General features: G+C 37.9%; 1 protein-coding gene across 12 annotated transcripts in view; it reads right to left on the bottom strand.

The window, feature by feature from the left end:
- Positions 1-19323, bottom strand: part of sif (still life) — a 42408-nt gene that overhangs the window by 21442 nt on the left and 1643 nt on the right. For 4 of the 12 annotated variants that reach the window (XM_015980471.2, XM_015980480.2, XM_015980481.2 and 1 more), the window contains exons 1-13: positions 17459-17723; positions 14177-14418; positions 13696-13880; positions 13525-13643; positions 11298-11511; positions 11085-11249; positions 10360-11026; positions 8537-8756; positions 8320-8476; positions 8209-8265; positions 7989-8160; positions 7721-7942; positions 6800-6932 (exon numbers count right to left, since the gene is read on the bottom strand). In XM_015980471.2, the coding sequence (XP_015835957.2) occupies positions 6800-6932; positions 7721-7942; positions 7989-8160; positions 8209-8265; positions 8320-8476; positions 8537-8756; positions 10360-11026; positions 11085-11249; positions 11298-11511; positions 13525-13643; positions 13696-13880; positions 14177-14283 (2418 nt within the window). In that variant the 5' untranslated portion in view covers positions 14284-14418; positions 17459-17723. Of the gene's footprint in view, positions 1-1508; positions 2255-6799; positions 6933-7720; positions 7943-7988; positions 8161-8208; positions 8266-8319; positions 8477-8536; positions 8757-10359; positions 11027-11084; positions 11250-11297; positions 11512-13524; positions 13644-13695; positions 13881-14176; positions 14419-17458; positions 17725-19323 lie in introns of those variants that run through there. The other 8 variants (XM_015980476.2, XM_015980474.2, XM_015980478.2 and 5 more) reach the window with 8 other exon arrangements.

The raw sequence follows: 19323 nt of genomic DNA, 5'->3' as shown, positions 1-19323 counted from the left end.
GATTCGACACGAAATGTCCGAATTAATTCGGGAAAAAACACAGGGATGAATAATTTCCACATAAAAGGAGGGATATAATCTCCGGTGGGAGAGTCAATAATAATCTTGACCGGTTCGCGGTACAAAGGGCTTTGTTTCGGAATAATTTGCGTGACGTCAGGGGTTTTTAAGCTTGTTGGAATCGATTCAGACTGCGACAAGAGCGGTTTTAATTTTTAGTTTTGCGTTGAGTGATTCGCATTTCAAGTGACGCCGTTTTTGTGCTGCTTTCAGTTTTTCACTTGGATACATCGCTTTAATTAGTCCATTAAAAAGTATCAGGACCATCGGGGATCTCCAGCTTATGACGCGATCTTCTACTAATACTCTGAGATTCCAGACAAGTTTTTGTGTGAAAAATTCTACTAAATATATTTAGAAATGTTTATTTTTGGCTTGAAACTCTAACACCCACCAACCAAAAATAGATAAAATGTTCCGTTCTCACTTTTTTCCTTCATATTCGAGCATTTGCATATCATTAAGAACACTTTCGGTTGAGATGTACACTGTTATTCTACAGCTTTAGGTTTTTACTTTTTACATTACATAGCAACTTTCAAAATATCATGGTTATTTTTATCACTCCTAAGTATTGCCATTTTAATATCAAGTAATTTATAAATCGAACATGTTTTAATTTAAAAAAGTTGTCGTACAAATGCGTGTTTCATTTGATTAAAGCTCTTTCAATTGCCTTTAAATAGATACAGTATTTAATTTGGTTTTCAGTAAATTCGATACAACCGTTGCTAATTAATTTAATTCAGAATTTACATTTTTGCTAAAATCTCAAACCCAATACACGAAAAATTGTAAACCTGTTAACAATACTGCAAAATTATTGCATTTTCACATTATAGAAGCAATTTGTTGTTAAAAAAAAACATAAGACGTTATGTAGTGGATACTGTTACTCTTTCGTTCAAAACTAGTTAATTTTATTCCCTTGCGCAATCAGTATTGGCGAGAAAAACTACTTTCTGTTTTGTTCTGTTGGTTTTACATTTGTGCCTAATAATTTTTATTAGATTGTGTCTTGGTAAAATAAAATTCTTTGTCGCATTTACACATTGGTGAATTATAATTTAGTTTCAAATACGTTAATCTCCTGTTGTTTTTAGCCTAGTATATAGAATTATAGTCCGGATGCATCCACCATTTTGACAAAAAGGAGCGTTTATTTAATTTCGGCAAACATTTATTCAACAAAACCATTTTCCGTCCGAACTAATTGGATGATACTCCCCCATTTTAAGCAAAGTAATTTTAATTGAATCACCGTCACCTAAAACATAAAACACCCGAAATTTTTGCCGCCGCATTACCATTTCTGACACGTAAATCTGATTAAACCGATTTATTGATAACTTTATCAGCTGTAAAGCCTCGGGACACGCCGTCTGTTTCAGTTAAAATAGGCCGTAAAAGGGAGCATTACGCCGGTTTTATTTTTTCAATCGTGTTACCTTCCTGAGAAAGAGCTCGTTACAGCCCTCCGAGTTGGGGTTTCCCTTCCAGTGCATGTGTCTGTATCTCAGATTTCCCAAAAATCGTCCATCTAACTTCGACACTTCCCCAACCAATCGCCTGATGTCAAGTCTTTTGACTTTGGCTCCGTGTTTCTTGTTTCTCCGTTTTCGCAGTTCCTTCTCGTCCATTTCGCTCACTTCGCCCTGCGAGGTGAGCCCTTCTTCGGCCACCCACGCACTCAACACCGTCTCAATGAAGCTGAAGAGCTGCTGGACGTTGGGCTCCATGTTCGAGTAGGAAACGTGCGACTGCAGATTGGCGTTGGTGCACACTTGTAGGAGCAGATTGTCGCCGAAGTGCACCGTCTTGTGCCTCCGGCGCTTGGACATGAGCGACTTCTCCGGCGAGGTTTCCCCGTTACACACTCGGCCGCATTTCCTCGAGCACGAGTTCGACTCCACCATCGTTTCTAATCCGATAAAATTTGCGCAAACATAACTTGGTGTTTCCAACAATGAAGGCACTGTTTTGACACTAACTAGCCGACATAAGGCAAAAATTCGAACAGTTTTGCTTTATCACAGCGGGTTGACGATCTGGAGCTACTACTATTTACAACAGCGAACTTTCGTCGCGGGAAAAATAAGAGGCTACAAACAAAAACTGGAATGCAACCTCTATGGAACGACTATCTAGTTAACATCCCCGGAACTACATCTCTGCGCGAGTCATGACGTCAAACTGACGACCGGAGCCAGAAAGGCCGATCGTGGTGCTTCCATTCCAGTGGCCGCAGTGAGAACTAAACCGGATCGATGAGAGTTGGGGACGGTATGACACCGGAGCGGCGAAATGCAAAAGGGAGTCATTAAAGATATTGGATTACGGCGGTGCTGATGGATAGACAAGTAAAGGCGATAAATATTTACAAGGAGGGTATTTATTGCCGGTCGATGAAATCACCGACTAGAAGGATGGTTTTGTGGAAATGTCGAGAAACTAACCCGAAGTCGTCGTCAGCAGTTTCGAAACATTTGAATGGAAATTGTAAAAATGAGCCGGGAGTGGAAACCACCATCAAGAAGCGAAATAAACTTAAACTTGTTTTTCTATTTTGCGACTTCGCTAAAACATTAAAGCACCCATTTCAGGCCTGAAGTAGCCATTTAAGGAATAAGTAATAAAATTGCCGCGAAATATTTGATAGAACACATAATCTATGTTCTGTGCGAAAATTACGATTGCAAACTTTTGAAAAGCTTTTGCACAAGTATATAGTTAATAACTGTGCTTTACAGACATTATTTTGTACTCAAATAAATTAATTTGGCTCTATCTCATCAAAGGAAAAGAAATTATTTTAATTCGAGGAGAAGTGTAAAAATGGTGGATGCGCCGGGAAAATTTTGTTTCGGTCGTGGGGGCAAGATCGCAATAAACTTTGGCGTTTTATGTTTTGTATTTTTGTTCAAACTATTAAGGCATTCATTTGAGGCCTGAAATAACCATTTAAGACATGGAATAAGAAAAAAATTGCCGCAAATTATTTGATAAAACTCATACGTTTTCTATGACAAAGTTACGATATAAAAACATTAAAGTATTTTCACAAAAGCCCAGCTGAGGCGAATAAGGAGTAACGTTGTTATACAAAAACTATTTTAGGAATTTATTTTGGATTTATTTTATTAAAGTAAACGAGACAAGTAAATGTGTGAAAAATGGTCGACGCGCCATAAGGATTAGTTTCAATCGTGGAAACAACCGTCGAAGATCGGAATAAACTTAAACTTTTTTCCTATTTATTACGTCTTCGGTAAAACCATTAGGGCACCATTTGATGCCTGAAATTGCCATTTAAGGCAATAAAATTGCCACAAAATATTTGATAAAGCCCATAATCTGTTTTCTGTGAAAGAACATTTCTATTTAAAAGCTTTGAAAAACTTTTCAAGTACAGTTAAAGAAATAAATTAGTAGCTTCATTTTTTGTGATGCGATTTTTGGTGGATGCGCCGGGGTAATTAGTTCATATTTTCAAGAACCGAAATTAAATGGAACTTGAAAAAACAAGTCCACTAGCGACTGCTATCTGCCTTTGGCTATTATAAGTATTGCTTTTTTGAGATTGCCCAACTGTTACGAAATTTTTAAATTCTCCGAGTTTCAGCAATCTGGAAGAAGTCTTCAACCCAAGTTATCCCTCCTTGTCAAACCCTCGTTCCCTTGGCGTAATCAACAAGTTAAATCAGGCTCCCCCTCGTCCCATTTTTCCGTTTCTTCATCGCATATCCGGCATTTCCGCCCCACTTTCCCTCCGATGTTTAATTTCTTAAGTGGTTAATTACGAGCGCACACTTGCATAATTTTAATTAATTCCAAGCGTGTACTTAGGATCGCATTCGACTCGATAATGGAAGACGAGTGCATCTGTGTGCATTATAGAGCAGCTCTTGGAGTGTTAAACGCTGGCGGATTTCCCGACCATTTGCGTTATTAAAATGGCGCCTAAGCAAAAATGGCGTCTTGTTCTCTGGGACTAATTTATTAAAATTTGTGCCAGGATGGGGTGATATTGTTGTTAATATACAATGCGGCCGGGCAATTTGCAAAATTAATGGAAACGTGGCACTATTGGGCCAATAAACGCCTCGTCTGCTTGTGGTGTTAATTTAATAATAAATCGTCGACGGGAAGGCTGGGTGACAAGAATGGAAATGAGCAGGAACGAGGAGCGGGATAAGAAATTTCGCGTCTGATGGGTGATTGCAGGGGGAGATAAAATATTAAAAAATATACTCGTGTACCTGAAGGAGAGATGTGAAAAATTTCGCCTGAATTAGCATCAATTTGCACCACTTGAACACTTAACGAGAGTTTAATTTTAAATGTCAGGCTAGACAGCGACAAATCGGTCTTCATTAAATTTAAGTTGCAATTAAACTCTTGATTATAACTTCTGTAAACTGCGGAAAAAGTCTCGAGTATTTTTATCGCTGGCAATTTTATCAAAAATCTTGGCTCGGTTTCAAATTTCGAAATTGTAAAATTAACCATACGACACAACATGTAAAATGCACCACCTAATCATGCTGTGCGATGGAATTTGAGTTGTGGACTTTGAACAGACGAAATGAAAATTCTGCCTTTCTTTCGTTTTCCTAAAAGCAACCCTTCTTCGACCCTTTTTCAAAAAATCGTTGTGAATGATGAAGTTATTTTATAAAAACTGGTTTTAAGTCGTTCTTTTGTGGAGTTTTTTTTTCACAAGAGAGAGTGAAATTATCATTTCCATTCAAAAGAAGAGCAAAATCGTGTTTGTTTTGTGCTAGATGCGACTTTAAAAAGGGCTAAAAGACCGCTCGTTTGCAAATTATACGCACATCATCTCGAAAGAAGTAAAATATGAAAAATCTCCCAAGATGGATATTTAATGAGAAAAGCGGGAGAATTCCAGACATATGACGTGCACCTCCACGTTGCTGTTCTTTCTCCCTCCCGACATAATTCATCCCGTCAAACGCATTGCGAATTACATTCGCCCACCCCCATTTAAAACCAAACTCTTGAGGAAACTCGTTACAAAATCCCTCACCCCCCACATGTTGCTCCCATGTGCCCCAACTACTCCCAGCTAAATACATACCAATTTCATAACATAATCAATACGCCTGCGCACCATGCTCGACAGCCCCACATTCCGCCACGTCTTAAATAGCGTGAAAGGGCCTTAAATCGCCCGGAAGTGGACGTCGGCCCCTCAAAAACACGTGAATATTTCGCACATATTTCCGCACGGCTTAGCGTCTACTGCAAGATGACATTCGCGAGCCGGACAACGCGCAAACTCCGGGACTACCCGGAAACACTCCGGGCCGGAGCGAGAAAGCTTCAATTTCTTCGAGTACGAGAATCAATTTTAGGTTTGCATTGGGGCTTATGTGAGTCAAGGACAGCGTGGACACCACTTGCAGGGTTTCCGAATTTTCAAAGGGGGAATGGAATCTAGGGCGGCCTTGGAATTTATTAAACTGGGTCATGGTTTGGGATTTTTAGGGCTTCAGGCGAATGTATTGATTACGACACGAGGGCACTAATTTGGCCCAAACGCGGTTCATTATTCTGACAATGTGTGGTCTTGTGCCGGATTTCAGGACTTGTGTCATAAATTCGAGATCGATAATATTTGCATATCTCTTTTATTCGCCAATGATCTGGTGACCTGACACAACACATTTACTATTAAGGGCGGGTCGTACTACATGAATGAGTCAAACTCCGCCCATAAGGACAATAAAGGATTTTTATTGATTTGCTTGAAATATTTAATTTATATTTAGGAAAGTTTACTACAGTGGGCGGGAATTAAATACACATTTTAATACTAGTATATTGGCCCCGCCCACGCACAGAAGGAAATTATGAATTAGATATTGATTCGTAGTAAAAATAGAAACTAAGTAACAATAATTAATTTAAAACATTTTAATTGTAGTTTACAGGAAGATAAAGTGCTAAAGTGGGTGGAACCTAATGACGTTCAAATTACCTAATCTATTTCCTCCGCAAACGTTTTTAATTTCGCTCCACCCACATTAAAAATGTAGGTGGAGACAGTTGTGATAAACGGATTATGTTGTGTAGACTGAAATTCTAATCTTTGAGTGGGTGGAACAAATCACTCGTTACGCAAATAAAGAAGCTCTATTATTGATTAGTTGTTGTTTTAACACAATAATTAGAAGGTATTAAAATAATAGTGGGAGGAGTTTTTTTAGGCTCCACCTGATTTCATCAACAAATAAGTCAGAATTAAAGTTATTGGATAATTATGATGAAAGGCGGAGCTAAATACAATTTTTTCAAAAACTGTACAGTGTTGTCTAGATTTATTAAGTAATCAGGTTCAGTAACTCAAATTCAGCTAAAAAGGAATACGAACGGTTTCGCAAAACATCTCGATCTTGTAAAACAAGAACCCGCTTTCCTTTTATTTCTTTCCAAGACTTCATTTTTCAATGCATTTGAATTTCCTGAAATATGATTGCGTAAACATAAAATGTCGTTTTCACTCAATCACAGCCATGACGTAAGCCGTCTGTTCCCATTCTCTGTAAAATCCAGCTCAATTTAAAATTCCCGTCTTGATGTATTTTTAATCAGAGACTTCGGCTCATTAGCGGTCTTATTACCCTTTCACAAGGCCCAGCTTCGTTTCTTTTGTTAATAATTTATTCAGAAGCTCGTACAATGAAATTTTTTGGTCGAAAAAAAATCGCAAACTTACCTCTGACGACGTGAGATAGCACAGCCTCGAGTCGGCGCTCTCGATGGAAGCCTGCTGAACGATTCCATATCTGGAAGACTCTCTATCACTCATGTAATCCGAGCGAAGACTGTCCTGGCGATCGAACATCCCCCTGAAACGAATATTAAACATTGTGCAAATACCGCCTTCACCGCAAAAAAATTATTGCCCATCAGGGATCAATGCGGGTCTTGGCGGACGATCTATTACATTCCGGCCGCATTCCCGACTGGGATTAATCCCGCAACCCGTCGCGGCCAGGGATTAAGAATAAAAACGTCACTCAAAGTCTCGTTAAGGAGAATTTATTTAAACGAATACGGAGCAAAGCACGAGGAAGTTAATCTACCCATATTGCGCCCTCGCTTGTTTACTTCCGCTGTCTCAAATTATACCGGAAACAGTTTCGTAATTTCGCACCGCGAGGTTTAAAAACTCAAGTTTTCGCGTTGTTTTCGAGGAATTCTAATCAGGTTGTTTACGAAATTCGGACGGTCGCAAACAATTCCAGAGTTATTGGCAGACTGAGGTTTATAATTCTCAATTGCGAAGACAGGAACGTTTTGGAGAAATAAAAATGTAAAGTTTTTGGGGCGAGAGGATTAAATGGATGTTGGGAGTTTTGTCAATTTGGTGTTTGCGATAAACTCAGGTTTCGAGGCCCTAGATCCTAGTTTCATGTTCCCGTATTTTATTGCCAACGCTTTTACAAAGAATAAGATTTTCCGCTGGCTTTGTCACATGGAAAATTTTATTTTATAAAAATTTCTCATATTCGACATATTATTCAATTCGCCAAAAAATATGCTGTTTTATTTTCCGCCGCGCTGATCGATTTAATTGCGAAAAAACCGCTTTGACACCCAATCCATCCATTACCCCACACCCTTATTTACTCACCGTTGCTCAAAGCTGTCGGCCCGATTGCTCTTATATCCGCTATCATTCAAACTGCTGTCCTGCCTCAGCGAAGGTAACGAATCCCAGGGCGACCTCTTGTGCCCTTGCGGCAGCGTCTGCCCCGAGCCAAAGTTCGAGCTGCCCGACCTCCAGCCATCAGAATGCCGGAACCACTGCGCCCGACTCGACTCCCCTATACACGAAGCACACCTCGAACTGAAACTAAAACCGCAATCGCTGCCGTTGCACAAAGACAAAAGGGCCCCACCTGGAGTTGTGGTCGCTCAAATATCCCCGTTCTCGTTCCTTTTCCCTTTCGCGCAGCAGCTCGTTGCGGTCGCTGTAGTAGCCGTCGCGTTCGCGGTCGCGGGCCACCGCGCCCAGCCGATGGGACAGTGGTAAAGTTGATGATTTGTTGATGGAAGCGCTGGATGAAGGTCCTGCCAAAAAAATTAAAACACCTTGCGTTAAAACGGGAGAATTGTTACGTTTTCGGGAAGGGTAAGGGCTGCGTTGGGTCGATCCGGGAAGGCTTTCGGCGAATTCTGCAACACAAAGCCCATTTCTCGCTCAGGATTCAACCGCACCACTTAAATTACCTAAATTTTCCATACTCTGGGTCAGAAGGGCTTCAAAAGTGTGCAGACTGTAGCTCTCCGCGTCCATGCCTTTGGCTAGAGTGTTCCGGAGGTGCATTTCGTATTCCAGCAGAAGGCGGCTTGTGGGGGAGCCAGGGGTCGGGGTGTTATTGGCGTTCTGGCCCAGAAATACAATTGTGATTGATGGAATTTTTAAAAAATTGTTTTTTTTTTTCACCTGGTGGTGCATGTGCCTCTGGCGGCCATAATGGTGCCCGCCTTGTTCCGGGTCCGAATTTCCGTTACTTGAGCTCGGAGTTGTGGCGTAGCATTGGTTGTCGAAAAGAACGTTGTCGGAAGGTGGAGATAAGTCACCGCCAGCTCCGCGCTCAAGTTCCAGGTACAGGCCGCGGCCGGGGTATCCCCGGCCGATCTCGTGCGATGATCTGTAATTGAAGCTGATTAATTGTTAGTAGCGTGGCGAAAAGCGGGGATTTTCTATTTAAAATAGGGATTAGGAAAGGTAATTATTTCAAATCAGCTGAACGAACACACCCCTAAAAAATATAAACGTACCATTATCAAAATTTTTACCAAATTTTTAACATATGATTTAATTTAGATCGGTTTGTTTGTGATAAGATTCAATCTCAATCTTTACCTAAGGTCATAACATCCTAGTTTGTCAATTTTTTTAAATAAATAATGTAATACGTAATATTTTCATCTTGCATTATTTAAAAAATACAAGATTTTAAAATGTTTTAAGTCTAGAACGACAGAGTTAAATTGAGTTAAGTGTAAAATTGATAACAAACACTAGTATCAGCTGATATTATTAAAAATTGTAAATGTTTCTCTTTACCGTCCTTTAATCTGTGTTCACTGAAATTAGGAATTTTTTACTGAATTTACTGAGTTTATAGAAAATTAAAAATACCAAGCTGTTTGAAATAGAAATATCTATCAATTGGCTAGAGAGTTTTTTTATTTTGAAGCCTTGGTGTCTTTATACGTGTTTTAGTCCGAAGACGTCTTTATTTAAGTAGCGAAATTTTTTTAGTACTAGATTTTTAAAAATTTTCTAATGGCCATTTTGTAAATATCATTTCTAAGAAACATCAAATTTTGAAACGACCTTGATATCTTTTCAAATGACTTAATTATAGCCACAATTCTTTTACTTTGGAAACGCCATAAGACGAATACGTTTAACTTTGCTTTCAGAAGGAAACCAAGAACCCTCTTTATCGATAGTTTTATTTAAAAATGAACGAAAGAAAACCTATTAACTGAGTAAAACTGGATAAATTGATGATGATACCAAAAATGCTAAAAATTTTCGGGAATGGTTTTTGAAAATATTTAAAAAAAATTATAGCTATCGGTAATTTAAATTCATGGTGATTTTTTAAATCCACCGTTTGAGTATCTTTTATCTGTTACGAATAATACTAATGTTGTATGAAATGCATAATTAAAGCAAATTTGAATGTTTATGTATAATTACCAAAGCCTTTTTTAAGCTTTTACCTTACGTTTTGCCTCTAGGTATTGTTGTTCTCTCATTCATACTCGTTATAATTTGATATCTTTAATATTATTCTGGTGGTGTTTTAAAAATTCCAGATAAAATAATCCCCTAGGGAAAAATCTAAACTTGTCTAATTTTTCATCAACTATCCTGCACCATCTCGCTTATGCACTAAACCAGATTTTTGGAACTTCAAGTAGTTCTATTACGTATTTGTGGTTTATGTACTTCTTTATAGAAGTATCACAAGCGCAAGTTGGGCTCAGCAGCGTAAATAAAAAAAGTTTCAACACTTTCAGTAAATAATGTACGGAATTTTTTTATTATTTTAATTTAAACAGCGTCCTTGAACAAATGTGCATTGTTAAAATCTATAACTGAAAAAACATGATTCACAATGAAAATTCGTTCGTTTAAAAAAACAGCCAGTAGAATAAATTCAACAATTATTTACACTCTAGATAAAACAATTTATTTTGAAAAATTGAAAAAGGAGATAAAGCTAAAGCTCTAGCTGTTTTACCCACCTAGAGCCCGAGAACCTTGAATTTTGTGCCATGGCGGACCTGGGATGCGGATGCCCCGACTCCGGTTCCGAATGCCTCCCATTGTTGTTCGGATGCCTGTGGTGATGATTATTGTAATAGTTATACCTCCGTCTGCCCATTTCCGGCGATGTGACGGGGCTTTCGGCACTGGGCATGGGCTTGAGCATCCTCTTCAACGTGTTGCTGTCCAAACTTATGCTGTTCTCCCTGTTCATATCCTCCGTGCTCTTCGACTTGCTCCTCCTATTGCTGATATTGTTGTTGAGGAGGTTGTGGTGGTGGGCCGCCCGCAGGTCCATCTCCCTCATGTCGATCTCCGAGTAGTCCACCGACTTGGTATTAGTGAGCACGTGGTGGGCGTTGTCCCTCAGCGGAGGCCTCGTGGACGTGGAGGAGGTCTTCGTGTTCATCTGGAGCGTGCCTCCCGCTTGCGTCCCCTCAGTCTTCGTCGCTTCGGTCTGGGTTTGAGACTGGGTTTCGGTTTGTACGATTTGCGAGCTGTTTTGCGTTCCCACCGAGGCGGTCACGGTTTTTGGTCCTGTCGCGGTGTTGGATGTCATCGTGCTGGTCTCCTGCGACTGCTGTTGCACCCCTCGGTCGCGCATTTGCCGGGTCTGGCTGCCCTCTCTTTGTGTCCCTTTAGTACCTGCAAGTGGGGAAATGATTGCGGCTCGGAGGGCGGCGCGGGCACGGCCGATTTTTACCTAAAGCAAGCATATTTTTATCACAAACATCACCTTGTGTTGAACCAGTTTGTGTAGCACCAACGTTATCGTAAAGACTAGTGGAAGAAGTGGCGGCGGTCACTTTGTCGGCTCTTCCCTCCGTGTCGGTGGCGCGGGTCTGCGCCCGCGGCAAAGTCGAAGATCCTGCAATAATATTTTAAGTTTTGAAAAAATATTTAAAATGAGTTTTACCTCGAAATCGTGGGTCCTGTGCCCTCAGTCTTGCGTATTGCTCAGCTGTCATGCAGGTGCATTGCGGCTCGCGAGTGCGACTCGGCGACGCCGGAGTGCTCAAAGGCTTTCGTTTCGTTTTGAATTTTTGTTTGTTCGGCGGCTCCAGCTTCAGCGAGTAGGAAGACGACGCCTTCCGGGAGAATTTGAACGACGGCGACTGTAACAAATCACACTGCGTTCAATAAGCATTATAAAACATACTACTCGGGGTGATAAGATGGGGGTGAAAAAGTCTCAATGAGAAACATGCGATTGGGGGTGGTGGAGGCGATTGCATGTGTTTAGAGGTCTTGCAGGGTGTGCGATCTGAAGTCGAACAACGGTTTTGGGGGTGGTGTGCGCTCGTATTTGGGGGTAAAAGTGGCAAAAATCGGGTTTAGTTTTGGGGCAGCACTTACCAAATCGTCAAGTAATTTGGGGGAAATGGATTTAAAGCGCTAGAATTTTCGTGTTTTTGATTAATTGTTAATTGATCCAAAAAGAAAAACATGATTACTTTCTATATAAACATTGGCCAATAAAATAAATGAAACGGAACACCACAATAGATAATACTCAAAAATTTTTTCTCTTCTTTCCCTCTGTATTATCTAGTATTAGGCAGTACCATATTTTTAACAACCGAATTCACAGTTCATAGAATTAAAACAACTTGTAGGTACAACAAATAAAAAATTGTAACATGAAAACTATCATGAATTTGGCCATTTTCTCGACGCCAGTCGATTTTCCGAATCATTTTACATAGGTTTGCATCAAAATAGTTTTACTTTTTCGAATAGTTTTGTCGTAATCGATGTTTGAATAGTGAATGTGTGAATATTTCAACATGTTTTCGACATTCATCCGGAACTGTTGGACGTAAGCACATATGGATATATTAATGTTGGTTTAAAAGTAATATTTTAAAAAATAGTTTTACTTTTACCATCCATAAATAAGCTACAGGATGTTTCAGAAATGTAATCCTTCCGTCCACTGATTCTGGTATATGGTCATGGACATAAAATTTTGTTATGGTATGTACATACAACGTTCTATGTTCCACTCTAATTTAAACATTCTTACTAAATATTTTAAGTATGAAAGAATTGACTCCTATTTTTGGTTAAATAATGGAATTTTGAGTTTACTTTTTGTTAGTTAACGTTTTTTACTTTTCGAATGAATTAATTTCATTCGAAAATTTTGTTATAGAACTTATAAAAATTTTATCAAACAAGAAAAAATTAAAGAATTCTATTTAAAAAGTGTTGAGGACAAGAGATACTCAAAACACAAAAGCTATACATTTTTCATTCGATTCTTGAAAAAAAGTTTTATTTATTTATTTATTTATATTAAGAAGAACGGCATTTCATAGACAGTAATTTTAAAGGACAAAAAAAATAATAAAAATAATTTCCTGCTTTTTCTAGTAATACTGAGATATTTTAAACAAAAAAAAATGTTATAGCTTCGTTCCGTCAATGATGAAATAGTACATATGCCATATTAGTTAATAGAGAAAACTTATTATTATTAAAGAACAAAGAAAAATATTGAGAATATTGAAAAAACGATAAACTCCTTTAAAATTTAAAAATCCAAAAAAAAAACAAGTAGAAGAATCATTAGTATTGAAGTAAATGTGTTCCTGTTTATAATTTTATTCAGCTATTCATATTACAATACGGGGAAACGAAACGGAAAAGTAAAATTGATTCAAAATGAGGATGGGTAAAAAAAATAAAAAATAATAAACATAAAATTTCTTTTATTTGTGACCTGTTATAAAGAAATTACACATGTTTGAAACAAGAAATAAAAAACTTAACACAAGATGGGAACTAAAAGAACTAAAATTAGGTTACTACCAAAAATCTAAATTGAATATTTTGGTCGTTCTTCTACAGACAGGTATGGCAATAATAACGAAACTTTAGGTTTGCTTCAAACTAAACACAAAAAAACCGTCATGAATAAGTTGTAACTTCTGTTTAAACCCTGTCACATTACCCCATGTGCATTGCGTGTTATTCCCCCGACTTTCAATTACTCTTTTATCGAAAAATCGCAATAAATTCCATTCACTCCCGGTAGGAGTGTAGTACATACACAGTGGGCGTCTTTTGTCCTCATGAATGAACAACACGCCAATGCAACAGGCGTTCATTTCAACCTTCGTATCAGATTTGATACTTACACAACATTCTCTGAACTGTTTTGCATCGATGGGCGAGGTAAAATTCAATCCCCACGTGTCGTTGGTCATGGGATCTTTCCAGTACACGAAGCACTCCGACGCTTGCCCTATCCTCGTCCCTAAAAGACACCAAAATAAGTTTGGGAAGACTAAACCAAAGGAGCGCTTTACCAGGCTGGACCAGCCGCACATCCAGAATCTTGTCGACCTGCGAGTTGTAGGCCGTGATGTGAAATACGCATTCCGGCGAGTCCTGAATGCAGGTGATGTTAACAGGCACGAGATCCTCACTAACTTGCTGCCACTTGACGGTACCAGCGCCACTCGCAGACACGTGGAACACCTCCGCCCATAATCTGCAGTTTTCATAATTTTAATTATAATGTTTAAAGCACGCGCAAGCGGTAGCAAGCGAGTGCCTTCAATAGTTGAGATATTAAGCGTCCATTAACAAACGAATTGATTACAATGTTTTATCAATTAAATGCAAAAAGAACAGTGGGAATTCAGTTGTGTGTGATTCCAAAGTGATTAAGGGTAGTGTGTGAGGCGTAATTTTTGCATTTTTTATGAACGGGTCGCCAGGAGCCATGACAATTGTACCTCAATGGACAAAGAGTGGAGTCAAAGAAAAATTTGTTAGGGTGGCTACCTGAGGAGGTGTCCGTCGCGACGCCTGGACGTCTGCCACGGCGAGTCCTCGTATCGGTACGCCTTCCTGATGAGAGGGGCGCACGAGCAGCTGAGTTTGTTGCCCATCGCCGCCGCTGGGCACTGGCACTGGCCCCGCTGTCACCACATGTCGGGAGCGAACTCGGGCCCTCGGGAGCCCCACTGACCACGAACGCCACGGTTCAGAGACTGAGACCGCTGGTGTGCGGGTTTGTGTTTATGCTGGAAACGGAGAAATTCGTTTTATTAAATGAGAGCTAGACGTCGGTTGACATTTAGAGCCGGCCCACGTTGAGATCTACTAAATATAAAGACCGATATGATCGCCCACACAACATCGTTCAGCGATTTTGTTTGGAAAGTGAAGTCTATCGGCTTTTGAGGGGATGAGGAATGAGTTTACGTCGCTGAAAGTGTAGTTGTAATTGCACAAGAGGCGTATATTTAGTGTGGATTAAATTTAGAACGCTGGAAGCGCGAAATAATACGGGAAAGGTGGGCGAAGGAGGAACGCTCGGTGGCCGGTGATGGATTTTCGTTTCTAATTTTACGTCTTAAACGAATTTTGTTTGATAGCTACAAATTGAAATACTCATTCAACACAATCTGATCAAAAAATTTGCTGTTCACCTGCTAGTCCTGCTACAGGCTTAATACATTTCTGCGGCAATAAGTATATAAATATTGATGAAATGACTACTTGCGTAAATATACAGAATGTAAAAATAAAATTATGTTTGTTATAACTGAAGCACAACTGTAATAAAACCATTTTAAACACTGCCGAAGTAACTGATGCAAGAAAATCGTGAAATTGTAGAAAGTAATGTAAACAAATAACATCAAGAAGAGTTAAATCCAAGAATAGTGACGACTGTCGATAGTTAAAATTACAAATAGCTACAAATAAATGTATGGCTAAACAAAACAAAAAAAACTTTCCGTATAAAGAAATGAATTAATGGCAAAATTGAACATTACTACTTTTCAAAATTGTCAACTTTACATATGAAGATTGTTTAACTGACGACATTTTTTACAAAAATTATTCTAAAATTAAAAGAAACATCGCTGCTATCCCACATCCTGTAATTCGTGGTTTTAAGTAAATAAAATTCTTATTAAAATTTTACATAGTATTGTTCACAATTTTTCTTATTTTTTTGTTAACAAATAAAGTCGCAGCAATTTTGTGAGTTTTCTGGCATTAAATTTAACGTTAATTTACCTGTAAGGTAAATCTGAATTTCTCAGTTTCATCAAAAATCACAAGATGTACTTTACCAATGTACGTCTTTCGTTTTCGACTTTTAAACAAAAGTTAATATTTTAACGAAACCTTAAAAATCATAGCTTCTTTATTGTAAAAATACACATTTGAAACAAAGACTTTTGTACGAAGAATTTGATAATGTGGTCATTCATTTCCTTCAACTATTTTTTTAGCTCGAAATCGAAATAGAAGTCATAGTTGGCCATGACATTTTCAAAAAATATATGGACACAATTCGGTATTTTTAAAAATTTTGATAAAAACTATATGTAATGTTTTATAATGTTTAGAAGATATTAAAAAATATATAAAAAAATTATATGAATAATAATAGAACAAAATCCTAAAATTTAAAAAGAATGGACAAACAAAAGGTTTTAGAAATCCAGGTATACAGTTTTTTTCAAGTTAATTTTTGGAATCTCCGACTTTTTTATTTAATAACTAATAAAAAATAATATGTTTACAGTCTAAAAAGTGTAGAAAATAAACGCTCCTCTCATGTTAAGTTGTTAGCGCTGATAAAAAATTCTGGAATTCTATTTAACAAAGTCTGCTTCAATAAATTATGGTGCATATTTTACAAGTACATGCAATTCTATTACAAATTCCGTACTTTGTATAGTGTAAATGTAGATCTTTAATTTTAATTTCAACAGGACATAAGTCGCGTCATATTTTTGTTGTCAGTTTTTTTTCAAAAAAATCTTCTATTTTACTTCACTGTAACATTCCTGACGTCATTGGTTTTTGAGTAATGACGTCATATTTAGTTTTTATTATTGGCAATCGACATTTTTGTTTACTGTTTTTCATAGTATGCGTCTTTTTGATTATTAAAAAAGTATTTAAAAAAAGATGACAAAATAGTAAAAAGGTTAAAAAACTTATTAATAATAGCACATAAAAAGCATGATTTTTATTTTGGTTTTATTTTTTAAAAGGCGATTGTTTTTTTGAAAAATCGTAACAATAAAAATATGAATTTTCTGCGTTTCTTTAACTTCACACTGTATTGCAACGATTTTAGATATTACTAGTTTCATCAAAATTCGTTGTAAAAGAAAATTTATCAACAATACGAGTATTTTAATCATTATATGGTCCAGATCACCAAGCTGTCTGTGTGTTTGGCTCGCTTTAGGTAATGTAGGGTATCATAAGAAATAAACAAAATTAAAAAAAACATTTATTATAGTCTCGAAAATCAAACAACAAAACATAACACTAAAAATAAATGAAATAATAAATACAAAAAATAGGATTTTTAAGAAAAAAATATAAAACAATAACAATAACAACGTATAGTCAAATTATAAATGTTAATAAGAGTGTCAGACAGGATTATAAAAAACTGGGACACGTAATATTACACATGTGCGTAGGACTTTCAAAATAATGCGCCTCTTGAAACACTCAGTTTAAAATTAGCTGATTTATATTTCAATAATGTTTACATTCCAGATGTTATATTTCCGCGCTTTATCAAACAACTGATCATTTCTGTGAAAACAAAAATACCGTGATAGAGCCGGGCATGTCAACAACCCAAAACCCAAACAAATCCTTAATCCAAATCTTTGCGTCTGTAATAAATCACTTTCTCGCATAACTAGGAAAAGAACCCGCGATCCAATTAAGCAATTCTAAAGAGAAACGTTCGAATTCCGGGCAATCGCCTCGCCTCTCAGCAGGAGCACCTCCTGCAACGTGCAGCAAGTTGCATAACAATTGGGCAAAAGACCCAATTCGGGGTTCGTTTACCCCCGGCGAACTCTCAGTGACCCTTTGTAGGTCTGTGGCGCAGCGAGTGGAGGCGTCTCAGGCCCATCAGCATGGCCGTCTGGATGCAAAGGGAGGGGCAGGACGCATCGATCGGGAGTATCCCGGCGGATGACGTCACCTCGCGGGTCCAAACACTACACACCGGCCACTATTCACCCACGGAAGCCCATGGTGGGCCACGTGCACCCATCGCGCCCCATTTACCTCCAGGTTATTCCAGTTTTGTGCATTGATCTTGGCGGCTTCGACGCTCCCTTTTGCTCCCATCTTGAAAGTCCGGTATAAAAATTTGACACTAAATGGTGTGGCACAAGGGTTGATACATGTGGGGCGGGCGTCACGTGCTCCGCACCCTTTGGCACTGCGATATGGTCCGGTGGCCCCCCGGAAAAAGCTCCGGAATAGTGCGAGAGAAGCACGACTCAAAGCGCAACACTTCAGGTCAGACTGCTGTTCGAAAGCTCGCCGAAAGAGGCGCTTTCGTCCACGCAAGCGTTGCAGGAGTTCGCCCACTTTGAGGCGAGTAAATAAAGAGGCGAGTAATTGAGTTTGGGGGGAATTTTCGATTGCGAGAGGAGACGAACGATTTTTAATTAATGACTCTTCGGGAATTCTGAGCTGGAACGGCCCAAGGAGCAGTCGGGGAAACACAGAGAGCTAATTAGACCAATTGATGTTCACGGGCTATCGATTCATGGGTTATGACGGCATTGCCGACACCTTCGCAAAAAATGACTGCTTAGCCAAACAAGATCTATTTACTCTCTTAATTATTGCCACGTTTTATACTTAATTTAACACCTTGTCGTGCTTAAAATAAATTGAAGGCATGACTATAAAGTAATAATGATTCTAAGAACAGTAAAAATCCTGTTAATTGCGATTTATGTCGAAGTAAATGTTGGTTTTAAATTATAGCTTTGGGGGTAATTAGTCACGGAATGAAATTTCTGTAAAATTAAAATGCGAGCACATGTCTTGGAAGACCAATTATCATTTCAAATAACAAGAATTAATTATTACAATTCTCAATTTTTATATGTATTTCGGTATTCCCAATATTTTATCCTAAAATCTTAAAACCTAAAGTTGAAAATAAAAAAAAATATTTTTTTGGCACTGACACAAAGATGGTACAAATTTAAAACCATAAATTTTCTGTTATTTAAAAGAAAAAATTCTCATTTTTAAAACTTATTACTTCAAATTTAATATTCTTAAATTATACTTAAAACTTGAATAAAATGTATAACGGAACTAAAATAATTTATGTTTCATTTGGTATTCAAAACAAAAAAATGTTTCTGAAGTAAAAAAAAATAAAAATAAAAAACATTGTGAAAAAATTCGATCCAAAAAATGTACACATCTGGAGACCGATCGTTTATTTAAAAATCCAAAGAGACAATTGAAGCAAGTAGTTGTCAAATGTTTTGAATTTTCTTTTTGTTTTTGTTGTAATAAATAAAGTGGATTATTAAATTCGACGAGGTAATTTTTATTTTTGGTTGCATTTCCAAAAATTCTCGCAGAATTAAAACGTATTCCTCGAATAAATAGAAAATTGCTGAAAAATTCCTCGAATTAGGCCGAAAATGGTGTGAACGTGAAATCATCAAAATTATTTTCTTTTGCGCCTAAAGTAACGTCGAAACTTGTCTTATTTTTACATTTCTGGGTTGATATGGGACAAAAAGTCACTAAGCAAAGTCAAACATTTCGATATTCCTTCCTAAATCAGGTTTAGCCCCTCATTTTGTTTCTCGAATAATTTGCCCAATAAAAATCAGCTCCGACTTGTTTATCTACTGCACAAAAAATTGCAAGGTGTTTATCATTGGATGTCGATCGGCTAAGGCACTCCCAACTATAAAACAGCCCAATCACATGGCGATTGAAAAATTGGGTTTCTAATTTTGTTGTCGGCTGTTAATTCAAAACCAAAAGTTTTCTATTGCAAACTAAAGTCCATAGAGGCTTTTTATTCAACATTAGGATTGGGTTTGCTTACACAACGCTAATGATTTCGGCTCGCAATTAATCTTCAAACTTAGTACAGTCGTATTCGG

The sequence above is a fragment of the Tribolium castaneum genome, chromosome 5, assembly GCF_031307605.1.
Source record: "Tribolium castaneum strain GA2 chromosome 5, icTriCast1.1, whole genome shotgun sequence".
Taxonomy (NCBI): domain Eukaryota; kingdom Metazoa; phylum Arthropoda; class Insecta; order Coleoptera; family Tenebrionidae; genus Tribolium; species Tribolium castaneum.
This window is presented reverse-complemented; position numbering and strand designations above follow the sequence as displayed.